At 41.5% G+C, this 14030-nt stretch overlaps 1 protein-coding gene across 2 annotated transcripts in view; it reads right to left on the reverse strand.

The window, feature by feature from the left end:
• Positions 1–11600: 11600 nt before the first annotated feature.
• LOC119510774 (shieldin complex subunit 2-like) overlaps positions 11601–14030 on the reverse strand; it is a 37778-nt gene continuing 35348 nt past the window's right edge. For both annotated transcript variants that reach the window (XM_037805129.1, XM_037805130.1), the window contains one exon: positions 11601–11994. In XM_037805129.1, the coding sequence (XP_037661057.1) occupies positions 11816–11994 (179 nt within the window). In that variant the 3' untranslated portion in view covers positions 11601–11815. The remainder of the gene's footprint in view (positions 11995–14030) is intronic.

The raw sequence follows: 14030 nt of genomic DNA on the forward strand, positions 1-14030 counted from the left end.
CTTCCGTGACAGGGACTCTCGGCTCTCAGCTTGGGTCTGCAGTTTTTACTCAACACATTTTATGCTGCGATCTTGGGCATTCCTCCCAATTCAAGGTTGGTGTATGATGAGTGGACAGTCACGTTTGTCTCCCCGCAGTTATTCCAGGTTATTTACTCATTTTTCTGTTGTTTATTAGTTGTTCCAGGGGAACTAAGTAACTTCCCCTCCTCTCTATGCTGCCATCTCAGCTCCGACCATGGGTACCTTTAGATTCCATTTTCAGACTTGATTTAAATCATAACAAATCATGTTTTGAAGCCTGAACCTTAATGGCATCTCAGGTACTCTGGGGTTTGAAAGAATTGTCTTCGGTTTGCCAGCACTTGGAGTTATTCTGCTCTGTGGCTGGAGAACTGGGACAGCACCTCAGTGAAGTCCTTGGTACCAAACTTAACCTGTAGATAAAAACCCATTGCTTTATGAGTAAGAGAGTCTCTTAGAGACGTATTGCCCTTGTCACAGGGTCTTGTCTCTCCCATGCATTCTGGAGGCTTCTAGGTTTTAGAGCCACTCAAGAGCCTCCACTTTCCCAAATACACTATGCTATTTTATGCCAAGCACCCTGTTTTTGTGCACACTGTCTCATATTTAAAGACACTGCTTAAGCATTTCCTCTATGAAGCCTCTTCCATTGTAATGGACATGAGCTTCCATTAAGGAAGGGGTCCCCTTTCCTCCTAGGTGGTTCTAGCCATTCAATACGTGTCCTGCCCACCCCGGCCCTAGGGAGGGAAGTAACCTAAGCAGATCCACTCAGAATCCCTCCACGAAATTTGCTGGGTGGACACCAGGACAAAGAAAGTTTGGGGTTTCCTACCACCATCCTTTCCACCATGTGGAGAGGTGGGAAAGAAGGAAAGGGGAGAGAGAATGGAGGGGAAGAGGAAGGAGGGGAAGGAGGACAGGGGAGGAGGGAAAGGAAGGGGGAGGGGATAGAAACCAGAGCAAGCAAAGAAGACAGAGAAGAGTAGGAATAGAGAGGATTAGGGAGCTGGGGTAACCAGGTGGCATAACTTGAGCCCATGGATTCAACAGCGACTTAGGCCACTACTACTCTCATTTATGTGAATCAATAAATTCCTCTTTTTGTTCAAGCTATCGTGAGTCATGTTTTTATCACTTGTAACCAAGTTTTGATAAATGTATCCTATTACCTCTTTTGACTTTGGTCTGTATTCCATACAGGTTTAATCCTGGCACTGATAAAATTTTGCTTGGCTATTTCTTCCCCAGCTTGCCCATGAACTCACTGAAGGCAGACCCTCTTGTTTGTCTTTGCATCTCCAGTGACAGGCACATGGTAGGCTCTCAGCAAATCTCTGCAGGGTAGGCCACGTCTTGCTGCAGGCCTGCCCAATTCTGTCACCCCACTTGATGTTCCCCTTCAAACAACCCAGGATATTAAGGGAGATTTAGCACAGATCTCATTAGTAGAGAGAAAGGTGAATGCCTCTAGTGGCTATTAGGGAAACCATAGCTTTGGGAAAACCAAGTTAAAATCAAATTCAAATGGTTCTCCAAAGATAGAAGGGCGTCCCTCTCAGGTGACTCATCAGGAGATGAAGAATGACGTTTAGCTAAAAGGCCAAACATGTGATTGCCAGATAGGGACTGCTGGATTGGCTGATACTCTTAGGCTACCCAATTAAGTCTTATGAACACACTACAGGGTAGTGTAGTAGGCCAAAAAATGGCTTCCCAAAAGATATCCATGTCAGATCCCTAGAATTTATGAATGCTACCTTATTTGGGAAAAGCATCTTTGCAAATGTGGTAAGTATCTACAAAGTTTATCCTGGATTATCCGGGTCATCCCTAAATGCAACTGCACGTGTTCTTATAAGTAAGATACAAAGAAGAGGAGGAGGCAATGGACCACAGAGAGGCTGGAGTGATGTGACTACAAGCCAAGGGATGCCAGCAACCACCTGAAGAGGCAAGGATGGGATTCTCCCCTTGAACCCCCAGGGGAAGTGCAACCCTGCCAGCACCTTGAGTAGGACCTCAGAACTTCAGAACTGTGAGAGAAAAAATGTTTGTGGTTTTAAGCCATCTAGTTGTAGCAATTTGTTACAGTAGCCCTAAGAAACTGATACAGGTAGGTTATATATACTTATCTGTACATCTCAGGTCATGAATATACCCAGGAGCTATGACTCCCTGGATCCCAATTAGGTAGATTATAATTTCTGGGAGTAGGTCGGATTCCTCAGGCCAGGAGTATTAATTTCCAGTCAAATTAAAGGTTCGTGAAAATACATTTATTAACCCAAGATATAAACACCAAAGGCTGTGAAGAGATGCTGATGTGACCTGGTATTCTTTGTCTCACTTGACATGATTCAAACACTTCACCCCAAGACCCCAAGAGAGTGTGAAGAAGTATCTGTTCCGGGAGATTATGTTTTATTTGATACAGGGATTAGGCCACATCTTGGGACCAAAGTTGGGAAGAGCAATCTCAAGAGACTAGCTCTCTGTGGGAGCAGACTTCAAATCAGCATTTCAAATCGGTTTCAAGTTGTGGTTATGGCTGAAAGAGCACAGATCAGAAGGCATCAGCTCCAGTTGCATCCATTACCCATCAAAGGAATTACCCAGAAGAGTTAACTATTTTGTTTGATTTCCAGTCTTTCTAGACTCCAAATGGGGACAACTGTTTCTTTGTACCCACCTTACTAGTTGGCTAGACATAATCTCAGCAATCATTTTGGTCTAATCCCTTTATCTTACTCATGAAGAAACTCATCAATGAAAGCACTTGTTCTCACTTTTTTCTTTCACAGACCCCTCTGAGAAGATTCATTAAAAGCTACAGGCCCTCAGATGGACTATGTACAAGTTTCACTCACTAAGTTTATTCTTCAGAAACTTAAATCCTTCAGAGAGCTCCTGTGCCAGCTAGGTCCCAAAACCCAGAGGCAACAGCCTCTTCAAGAACAGCAACCAGATGTGTCCCCTTTTCCCGTAACATTGACACCCCTTTTCAACATGAACAAGTTAGGGTGGTCACTGCCTCGACATCACTGAAGATGGGGAAAGTGATTAAACTAGAGGAAGGGGTAGCAACAGACAAGATGGGAATTTAACAAAGGATTATGAATACTGGATCTTTATATAATTTTATTTTTCTTAGTTTCTAGGGTACTAGAATAGCTAGAAGGAAAGAACAGAAATGATGGAACTATAACCCATAATGTTCTTTGAAATTTGCTCTATAGCTGCTTGTTAAATTGTAATTTGAAGGTTATCACCTTTTTGTATATATATTTCATAATAAGGAAATAATTGAAACTATGGTACTGTAACCCAAAGCATTCTTGGAAATTTCCTATATAACTACTTGTTAAATCATACTTTGAAAATTATCAACTTTTTGCATATATATGTTATATTTCACAATAAAGAAATAACCGAAACTGTGGAACTGTAACCCATAATATTCTTTGAAATTTGCTAACTACTCGTTAAATTGCACTTGGAAAGTTATCACTTCTATGTAAATATGTTATATTCCACAATTAAAAAAAAAAAGCTATGGACCCTTCTCCACAGTTAAATGTACTTTTGTGTGTGCACACCCCCCACACTCCTCTCCTCCCCCAACATGCATTTTTGCATGTTAACTTTTCAGAGTGTAAGAAAGGAATAAGTTTCGTTTTCACATAGAGACAGCATGGAATAAGGGAAATGGAGGCAAAACCAGTTTAAACAAGCCCCAGACAAAGAGAAGAGAGAATCTGCCTGATGTAAAGAGACATGAGGTAGTATCAGAGGCGGGAACTCACAGCAAAAAAATAAAAATTTGGGGGGGGGATTGGCTAATTAGTTCAAAATCTCAATAATGAGCTAGTTGGCTCTCTGGGATTGGCTGTACAAATTAAAATCTCAAAAGATGAATTAGTTAGTGTTCTCGGATAGGCTGTAACCTCTGTAGTACCCAGTCAATGGGGAAACAGGGGAGGGACTTGCGAATTAGGAGTAGGAGATTTAAACATCACCATTCTCTTCCTCGGGCGCGCCAGCCTTCCTTCCATGTGTTTGGCTGGACGCCCCATCTTGCAAGATCGTAAATTCTTTTCTCCTCCAGAACTGAGAGAGTGTTTATTCCCTTACAGGTACCACTTTATTTCCGACAACTTGGGGGCTCGTCCGGGATCCAAAGCTTCGGAGGGGGACCCCCGAGGTGGACAAAGGGAAGGCGCGCCCCGCTGATTGAGCGGTCTCGGACTCCGCCATTGGGGGCCCATCTCCGGCAGCTAAAGGGCCCGAGACCAGATGCTTGAATCTGCCGGTTGTGGATGAGAAAAGGGGGAAATGAAAAGGCCTGCCTCTGGTTAACCAGGCAACTCTGTGCACGGACCAAGGTAAGGAAAGAAATATTATATTACCTTGGTGGTTAAAGCATTCTGAAAGTCTAGGGCTGATCCTGAGGGAAAGATGCCCAAACAAGACTCAGAATGGGGACATTCTGATGAGCCTAGAGCTGATCCTAAGGGAAAGATGCTCAGGCAAGACTCAGAATGGGGAATAGAGGCAGTCAGCCGGCTGGGAATAAAGGGAAGGGGGTACCTTTAGGGTCCCCGGGGAACATTCCTCTAAATAATCCATTGGGAAACATGTTAAAACATTGGGCTAAAAGTAATTGGACCAAGGGAAAGGGTAAAAGAAAATGATCAAATATTGTTATGTTTAGACAAAAAAAAAAAAAAAAAAAGGCATTTTGCTGCCAAATATATTCTGGCCAAAATATAAGGCAGATAAGAGTTGGCTTTGTGCTGACCTCGTGTGTCATGTTAATAAAAATAAACCTTTTTCCAAGGCAGAATTGAACTGTGCCATGTGGTGGCTGCAGGGAAAAAAGAAACTAAAACCTGGGATAAGCATTCCCCCACCTTATGGTTTCCCCTCCCCCACTGGGGCGGGAACCATTAAAGCCTGGGGTTTTAGTGGAAGCAGTCTATGCCCCCAGGCAATTGGAGAGCCAGTTAATGCTGACTGCTCCAGTAATTACAACCCACCAAAAGTTAAGAAAAAAAAAAAAAAATGGAGAGATTTCCAAAAGTTTCTGTTTCTAAAGGCTCTTAAAGAAAGAAGGTAAGAATCGTTAATAAAAAGCCTAGCAAGGCTAGCTGAATAACAATTAACTTAATTCTTAAACTCTGGTTTATGTAAATATCCCTTTCTTGGAAGAAGAAAGGGAAATGGGAAAGAGGGCGGCTATGAGAGAAAGAGAGAGACTGCATCCACCTAAAATAAAATTGGCTGTACCCATATCCCCAAAGAACGATGAAAGTTGAGGTCTGAAGTCAAGTGGTCTCAGGCTGGGAGAGTGGAGTGGCCCACATGCATGAGAAGGGTGAGTTTGCCCTGGGGGTTGAGGGTGGGCCTTCCGCCTCAATGCTCTAGAAAAGTTTTGCCGCCTCAGGACCCAGAGGGTGGAGCGCATTCCCAGGGGAATGGGAAAAGCCTGGCCGCCACCCCACTGTTCAGAGAAGGTAGAGCCTTTACCCTGAAGAGGCAGAGTCTGGGTGGCACCCCGATGTTTAAGAAGGGTGGGGCCAAAAAGGTAATCTCCCCAACATCACCCCAGACTTTGAAAAGAAAAGGGCTACCACAAAAGCCTCTAAAAAGGGTTGAACTCCCACTCCCTCAAGCCCCAAGAATACAATGTCATTCTGTTAATAACTCAGACTTTAAAAGGTCAGTTATATAAAGGAATTTTAGCCTAATATTCAGAGAAGATCCAAAAATCGATGAATGGCTGAATAAGCCATTAGAGGAAATATTCAGAGTCAACAAGCCAGGGAGGAAACAGACAAAAGTGAGATAGAAAAGTAATTGGAGCAGTTTAAAAAAAAAAAAAAAAAAAAAAAAAAAGGAAGGGAATTTGTAGCATGGGGTTTGTGTGATTCTCTATTCATATACTTATGTGGGGCTAAACAGGTATTAATAAATACATTTACATATTTTAGTGTGCTGTGTAATTAAGTCTAAGGCATGTGGAAACTACATTTAAAGTCCCTTAATGTGTGTATCAGGGTATACAGGAAGTTATATGCACATTTTTTAGGACTGTATTTGGATGCATTCTGAGAGTTAAAACTTCATGAATCTAATGGGAGTTTAAGTTGTATGTTTACACAGGAATGTGGGATAGTTGTATTTGTATGTAATAAAAGCATGTAATATAATTACGTAGGAATCTTTCAAACTGTGAAAGTTTGTCAGTGTGTAATTTAAAACTTGGCAAAAATTTCCTGTGTACTCATCTATAGTAAACTGAAGCTATTTCTTTGTGTCTTTATAGTGTATACTAGTTTGTGTGTACTCTAAAGCTGGGCAATTGTGTGCAGTTTCACAATAGTGTGAAAAATGAAAAAAAAAAAGTGAGAAAAACTGTGTAAAAGTTTTCTATGTATGTGTAACAGTAGTGTATTGGCTATACATGCTTGTAAATGGGAATGTATGTCTGTTTCATATGGTTATGAGTATGTATACGAGTTATATGTGTCTGTGTTCCAGATATATGAGACTGTGTATTCTTGTAAAAAGCAGAATAATTTTTCTGATATATTTTGGGCAAAAGCAAAAGGTCCATACTCAAAGTGCAAGTAAATGTTCCTATAAAAGGGTTTAAGGTTCACTAAAGCTGAATTAAACAAACTTAGAACAGTGAATGGTTCATATCTCTTCCCAGGTCTCCATTTGGTAATGCCAGGTTGCTATCTTAACATTGAGTCTAATAGGAATAAAGACACCGCATATATTGTCAAATACTACACACCAAGGCTTGTCCTCCTCTCCCTGGAGAGTGGGTTTTTACTCATCTAACAGCAAAACTTGTGTGTATGTTCAGGGTATGCATATATGTGAATCACGTATATTCAAGCATCACTAAACTAGGTGTACTAAAAACTGAATTTTAAGTTAGCATTTAAGAGTGGTAAGCCTTTTTATGTTCATTAATCTTAGGTTATTGTAAATTATAGTTATCCTTTAGTCTAATTGTTCCAGCCCGAAATGTTGGTAAGTTCTTGCTGCTCTTCATACACATGACTTCAGGAGTGTCTGTACCTAAAGCAGGTATTAGCAGTTTTACACTAGGGGAGTCATTAGAGGGGTGCAAGCCATGTGTAATTTAGTACTTAGGCAATTATAAGGTGTAGGCCTTTGGTTTTTTGGTTTGCCTTTCCCCAGGAGGACTGGAGAGCTCCCCTCCCTAGACACAAAGGATCTTTTTCTTAAGAATTATATACTGGCCTTGTCTTCTACTTTATCATCTCTCAGGCACCGTGGACTGTTGGCTCAGACCCCGCCTCTTGAATTTGCTGCCCATCGACATCAGCCTGGCAGCTGGGTTCTAATCCAGTCATGGAAAGAATCCAAACTTCAACCAATCTGGGAAGGACCCTATCAAGTCTTGCTGACAACTAAGACGGCAGTCCGAACGGCAGAAAGAGGCTGGACTCATTACACACGAGTGAAGGGACCGGTGCCTGAACCAGACGATAAGTATCCAGCAACTCAACCTGAATCCTGGAAAGTGTCTCCTACCTCAGATCCCCTAAGGATCACTTTAAATAGGCAACAGTTGAAAGAACATACTAGGAGGGAGGAAGGGCTGGATTAAACCCTATGTTTGCATTGTGCTCTGTGTATAGCTTAATGATGAAATTGCTTATACTGATCATAATGTTCTATATTCAAGGAGTAACAGGTTCTGCTAAGCTGGTTATAAGTGTAGTCAAAGGCTTAAAGTCTCAAACTGTACAATTTGATGTCTGTCAAGTAATGAGCTGTAAAAATCTAAAACGTCAGCAATAACTGAGGGAGGAATATAAGCATTTATGTAAGCAGACTGTTCAAGTAGAAAGCAAGATTGTTGGGGAGCAAACATTTGAGAGTATAACTTATGAGACACCTAACCCCTGTTATTCTTGGAACACTGCTTGGTGGACCACACAGTATGAGGGATGGGTCTTAACCCAGGTTGAAAGAAAAACCATTAAGGAAAACTTGGCTGGAATTTAACTCTCCAGTACAAATTGACCCCAAGGTCATTAGAATACTTAAGGCCAAAGACTTAAAGCAAACCACAGAAATAGAGACAGGTTATGGAAATACAAATGCCTGGGTAGAATGGGGCAAACATACCATCCAGAGTCTAAACAGAAGTAACTGTTTGCTTGTACAACCAAACAACCCACTGTTCAGATTATGCCCTTCCCCTTGGGGATGAAAAAGCATGAAAGGGAGTTTAAATGTATAACACTCCTCTTTCAAAATGCTACTCCTGGTGAAAGTTGTAGTACGTTGTCCTCCCTTTTCCCTCCAGTCCAGGAGGGAAGTGTCAAAGCCATACCAGCGTCTCACCTTGGTCCCGGAAACCACTCTGCCTGTCTCTCCAGATGGGAAGAAGGGCTCCAGGATCTTGGTACCATGGCTCTGTGTACACAGGTGTGGAATGTGAGCAAGGATAGTACTGGCAACTTCTCCAGCCTAACTATACCCCGAGCAGACCTCTGGTGGTACTGTGGGAAGGGCATCCTCTGGCCAACACTACCTGAAAGGTGGGGAGGAACCTTTGCTCTGGTTCAATTGGCTATCTCATTTACCCTGGCATTTGAAAGTAATAAAGTACCAACCCAAGGCAAAGGAGAAAAGAAAAATGTACAAAGTGTACCTAGTTCCTTCAATAAAAAAATGTTTGTAAATAGTATAGGAGTTCCCCAGAAAGTTCCTAAAAAGTTTAAAGCTAAAAATCAATTAGCTGCAGAATTTAAATCATCCTTATTCTGGTGGGTCACCATCAATAAAAATGTCAATCATCAGCTAAAATTTATCAACTATACCAGGAATGTCATTAAACAGCAGAACAGTTAGATGCCACTAGCCGAATGGCATGGGAGAACAGAATGGCCCTAGACATAATGCTAGCTGAAAAAGGAGGCATCTGTGCTATAGTTGGGGGAAATTGTCGCACATTCATCCCCAATAATACTGCACCTAATGGAACTATCACCAAAGCCCTACAAGGCTTAACAGCCTTATTTCAAAAACTAGAAAAGAATTCTAGCATTAACAACCCACTCATAGAATGGTTGGAAAATTGGTTCGAGAAATGGAAAGGAATTGCAACATCTATTTTAATTTTCCTTATCATTCCAGCCAAAATGTTTATAACAGATGGGTGCTACATAATCCCGTGTGCTCAAAGGCTAGTTCAAAAACCCATCAAAACCACTAGAATCAAAAATAAAAAAAGATCCCTGTGATAAAAAATGTGAAAAAGCTCTTAGCAAATTTGAGAATCTAAAATGTGAAAACTAAAAGTGTTTAAAAAGAAAGAGGAGGGAATCTGTAAGAAAGGAATAAGTTTCGTTTTCACATAGAGACAGCATGGAATAAGGGAAATGGAGGCAAAACCAGTTTAAACAAGCCCCAGACAAAGAGAAGAGAGAATCTGCCTGATGTAAAGAGACATGAGGTAGTATCAGAGGCGGGAACTCACAGCAAAAAAATAAAAATTTGGGGGGGGGATTGGCTAATTAGTTCAAAATCTCAATAATGAGCTAGTTGGCTCTCTGGGATTGGCTGTACAAATTAAAATCTCAAAAGATGAATTAGTTAGTGTTCTCGGATAGGCTGTAACCTCTGTAGTACCCAGTCAATGGGGAAACAGGGGAGGGACTTGCGAATTAGGAGTAGGAGATTTAAACATCACCATTCTCTTCCTTGGGCGCGCCAGCCTTCCTTCCATGTGTTTGGCTGGACGCCCCATCTTGCAAGATCGTAAATTCTTTTCTCCTCCAGAACCGAGAGAGTGTTTATTCCCTTACAGGTACCACTTTATTTCCGACAAGAGGATCACAAAATTCCTGAGGCCCATTCTTAAGGATGCCAGGTTAAAAATTCTGAATTAGAGAAAACAATTTCAGTGAACCAAAACACACACACACACACACACACACACACACACACACACACACACACACACACATCAAACTCACAATAAATTAAACTTGTTTATGTCATCATGAATTTATTAATGTTTCAGGCAATATTATTAAATTAATCTATTAAAACCCAGCACACTTCAAACTTACAGGTTAAGTACCACTCCATATTTCCTCATTGGTGAGTGCCATCTTATAAGAGCTTCTTCTACAATAACAATGAGAGAATAAACTGCAAAATGTTTGTTGGTAAGTAAATTCTGTAAGGCACTCAACTCCCAGAACTGAATTAACAATATGACTCTGTTCCTCCATTTTTAATGTGTTGGAACATGATCTCATTTCCTTCTTTTTCAATGCTTCTTTATAGAAATGTAACAGAGAAATTAAGAACTAATAAATGGACCATTATATAGAAGCCTGTCCATTCTATATTGTAGAATAGGCAGAAGTCAGTGCCTGAAATTACTGAAATTCAAATATTCTCAGCCCTGTGTATACTCTTACAAGTTATTCTAGCCTAGTTTCAGCTGTGTTTTTACTTACACTGTAATGGTAATAACTCCATCTCCCTTTGCTTGAATCCATAAAACCCTGAACTCCCTCGAATCAGGAGACAGATTTTTGGGCTGATAGGCCACCTGATCTCCTGTTTCATGCATAGCAATAAACTCTTCCTCTCTTTGAAACCCTGGTGTCATGGATTGGCTGTGTTCCAGTTTGCTAATGCTGCCATTATGCAGAATACCAGAAATGGACTGGCTTTTATAAAGGGGGTTTATTTGGTTACAAAGTTACAGTCTGAAGGCCATGAAAATTTCCAAATGAAGGCATCAACACAAGTATACCTTCACTGAAGGAAGGCCCATGTGTCCGGAAAACCTCTGTTAGCTTGGAAGGCACATGGCTGGCATCTGCTGACCCCAGATTGTGTTCCAGCTTCATCTCAGCTCCTGTGCATCTTCAAAGTGTCAGTCTTGGATGCAGCTTCTCTGAGGTCCTTCTGTTTGTGAGCTTTTATAAGCTCCAGTAAACTAATCAAGGCCCATGGTGAATGGGCGGGGCCACACCTCCATGGAAACCATCAGAGGTCACACCCTAACCAAAGGTGTCACTCACAGTTGGGTGGGTCACATCTCCATGGAAACAACCTAATCCCAATATCCCAGAAGACTGGATTAAAAGATCATGGCTTTTTCTTGGCGGATATAATATATCCAAACCAGCACAGGCTGTTATGAGCATTGGGCAGAGAACCCCACTCTTGTTCGGTATCAGAAAGACATGCTTGCCTCAATTTGTCTAAACATCAAGTTTATACAAACTAAAATCCATTATCATCTGTAGTTCTAATCAGGAAAATTATTTCATGTTGATAGTACAGTTAAGAAGGAATAAGGGAAAGGACTGAGCGTTTATGAGATAGCACAAACACGGTTCCTGAGGAAACATATTCTGTCAGCATCCTGGTTCTCAGGACCAAACAGCGTGAGCAAACGGCTGAACCTTTATTTCCAAGGGAGCTGCCACTGTTTTTCCAAAAGACAGAAAGGGATCGGTCAAGGGAATGCAATTAAAAACAACAAAAGCAGACAAACGAGCAAACAAAAAAACTAAAAGAATTTTATTATAAAAAAAAGTTTTAATTTATATATTTAGCACAATTCTACTTGTAAAATGCATTCACTTAAAAACCCAGGGCAAAAGCCCTGTCATTGATTTATTTCAAAAGACAAATCATTTCAGTACATTTTTCCTTGAAAGGCCTGCAATTTCTTCATCTGATCTCAGGGAAAGGCGTTAAGTTCCAGGCTTTACTTTACATTTTCAGGATAAAAATCCAGGAGGTAGAAATCTTCTTGCAAAGGGTAGCTGTTTTCATCTAACTCAAAAAGGCTCTGAACTTCCAGTGTACAAGGCGTCCCGCCGACTGCCAACAAGGAGTGTAGCAAGTCCGCTGCCACCATCCCATAGGTGATCCCCGAGGAAGGCACTGATGGAGACGAAGCACAAGCACACACAGCTGTTACACTCCCTTCCAAGTCAACAGAAACACACAGTGAAGGCTTTCATCACTTCCTTTCATTTCTCAAGTCCCAAACCCATTTAAAATTCCTCTTCCTTTACCTTCTCTTTCTGGTACAAGTTGTTTAAGGTACTCTAGAATAGCGACATGAAGTTCTTGCTGAACATGAAAAGAAGACTCAGATTATGTACTTTTCAGATTGATACAATTTCCTATCATGGCACAGCTATTAGCTTCTTAAATCAATATAATGAAGCATTTGCATTTGTCCTATATTCTTCCTCTCATGTTTTCAGGACATCTAATCATGTTATTTATCAGACTGTTCAATATTAGAACAAAAAGGCATGAACAACTATACTCAAACTGCACTAGTTCTCTGACCAATGACACAAATGACATATTTTGGGAGGTGTGAGAATTTGCTACAATTATTTTTAAATGTTGTATTTTCACTTTGGTTAGCTAAAAGAGTAATCAACATTAGTGATAATCTGGAAAGTCTGGATGACCACTTCATAACCACTGACTTGAGTGATTTCAGCACCCAACATTTTCCCTCGTGGTTACAATTTAATTAATGCCAAGAAGTACTTTAATTCTCACGAATGGGCAAAACACAGAAGTATACTTAGTATGAGAATGTTTCTCTGAAAACAGACATTAATTTGCATTGTGCAAAAAAAAAAAATGAAGAATTGAGACTGAAAATGTAATAAAGGACACTGAGAAATGGAATGGAAATTGCCAAAAGAATGAAAATGAAACAAAGAAAATGAATACAAGAGAACAGAGAGGCTTTCAATTAAGATGTTGAAGCCGGACAGAATGTCACTCCCATCCTAACAACAAGAAAAAACTGAATAAACTCCAAAATCATAATTTTTCTTGAACCCATAAGAGAGTCAACAGCCTGCAGCAATGAAGGAGCCTCCCAGATAAGGAAGGACAGAAAGACGGTGCCTCGGAGGACAGACGGGACAGGAGCAGGTGCGCACAAGCCCATCTTGGGAAGAAGGCAGGTCCACCACAGGAGCAGCAAGAATAGTTTACTTAGACTTTTAATGAACTGCTAAAAGCTAAATGTGGGCTACTACCCCAGCCAGAAGGGGAGTTCACACATTCCCAGGCTCCTCCATGGGGCTCTTCTCACCCCTCCAGATGCTCACAGCCAGGGGTGGGGTTGGGGCAGGGCACAAGATCCAAGAGAGCCTGGAGGAGGGAGCAGGGGCCACCGGAAAAGCACAGAGCCTCACCCAGGACCTCTCCTCCAGTGGAATAAATGCCTTAAATTACTGGAGGAAGGGCAGTAAATCCCCATAGGATTTACCCATTGCAGATGAGGGAAAGGTAGAAGAAAAATCCCTCTCTCCCTGGAGGAGGGGCAGGAAATCATCCTGTATCAAAACCACCAGTGATCTCTCACTGCTGGGGGAAGGGCAGGAAAATCCCACACAAAACCCACCAAAGGTACAGGCAGAGCTTGGCTGCTGCAGGCAGGATGGGTGGGGTCACTGAGGAAGTGTCACACCCAGAGACACAGGAGGCCTGCCTAAGGCTGGACCAGAATCAAAGAGAATCTCTCCTCCCAACCCCCAGGCTAGGATGTACTGAATAACAACTATCAGAAGCCTACAACTGGGGGAATGGCACCTGCAGAGAAACCCTTTCTGAGGCAGAAGTGCAGAGTGAGGGCTAAAGCTGATGGCAGAACAGGAATCCTGGGGAAAATTCTCTGGCAAACCTCTCCCCACCATAAACAAGATAATGCTAGAGGAAGTTGAAGCCCGTGGTGAGCCTAAGTAATAACCATGGCAATCACAAAACCCAAATCCAAGACTGACTCAACCCTCCCCTGTCCCTTGCCTCCAATAATGGCCTATAAAAGAGGCATGTGTCTATTATTCTATATGTAATTGTTAGCATTCAAGCAAAAATTACTAGACATATGAAAAAGCAAAATAAACAAAAAACAAAAAAACCCACTATTTAAAGACAGCAAT

The sequence above is a fragment of the Choloepus didactylus genome, chromosome 15 (assembly GCF_015220235.1).
Source record: "Choloepus didactylus isolate mChoDid1 chromosome 15, mChoDid1.pri, whole genome shotgun sequence".
NCBI classification, from domain to species: Eukaryota; Metazoa; Chordata; class Mammalia; order Pilosa; family Megalonychidae; genus Choloepus; species Choloepus didactylus.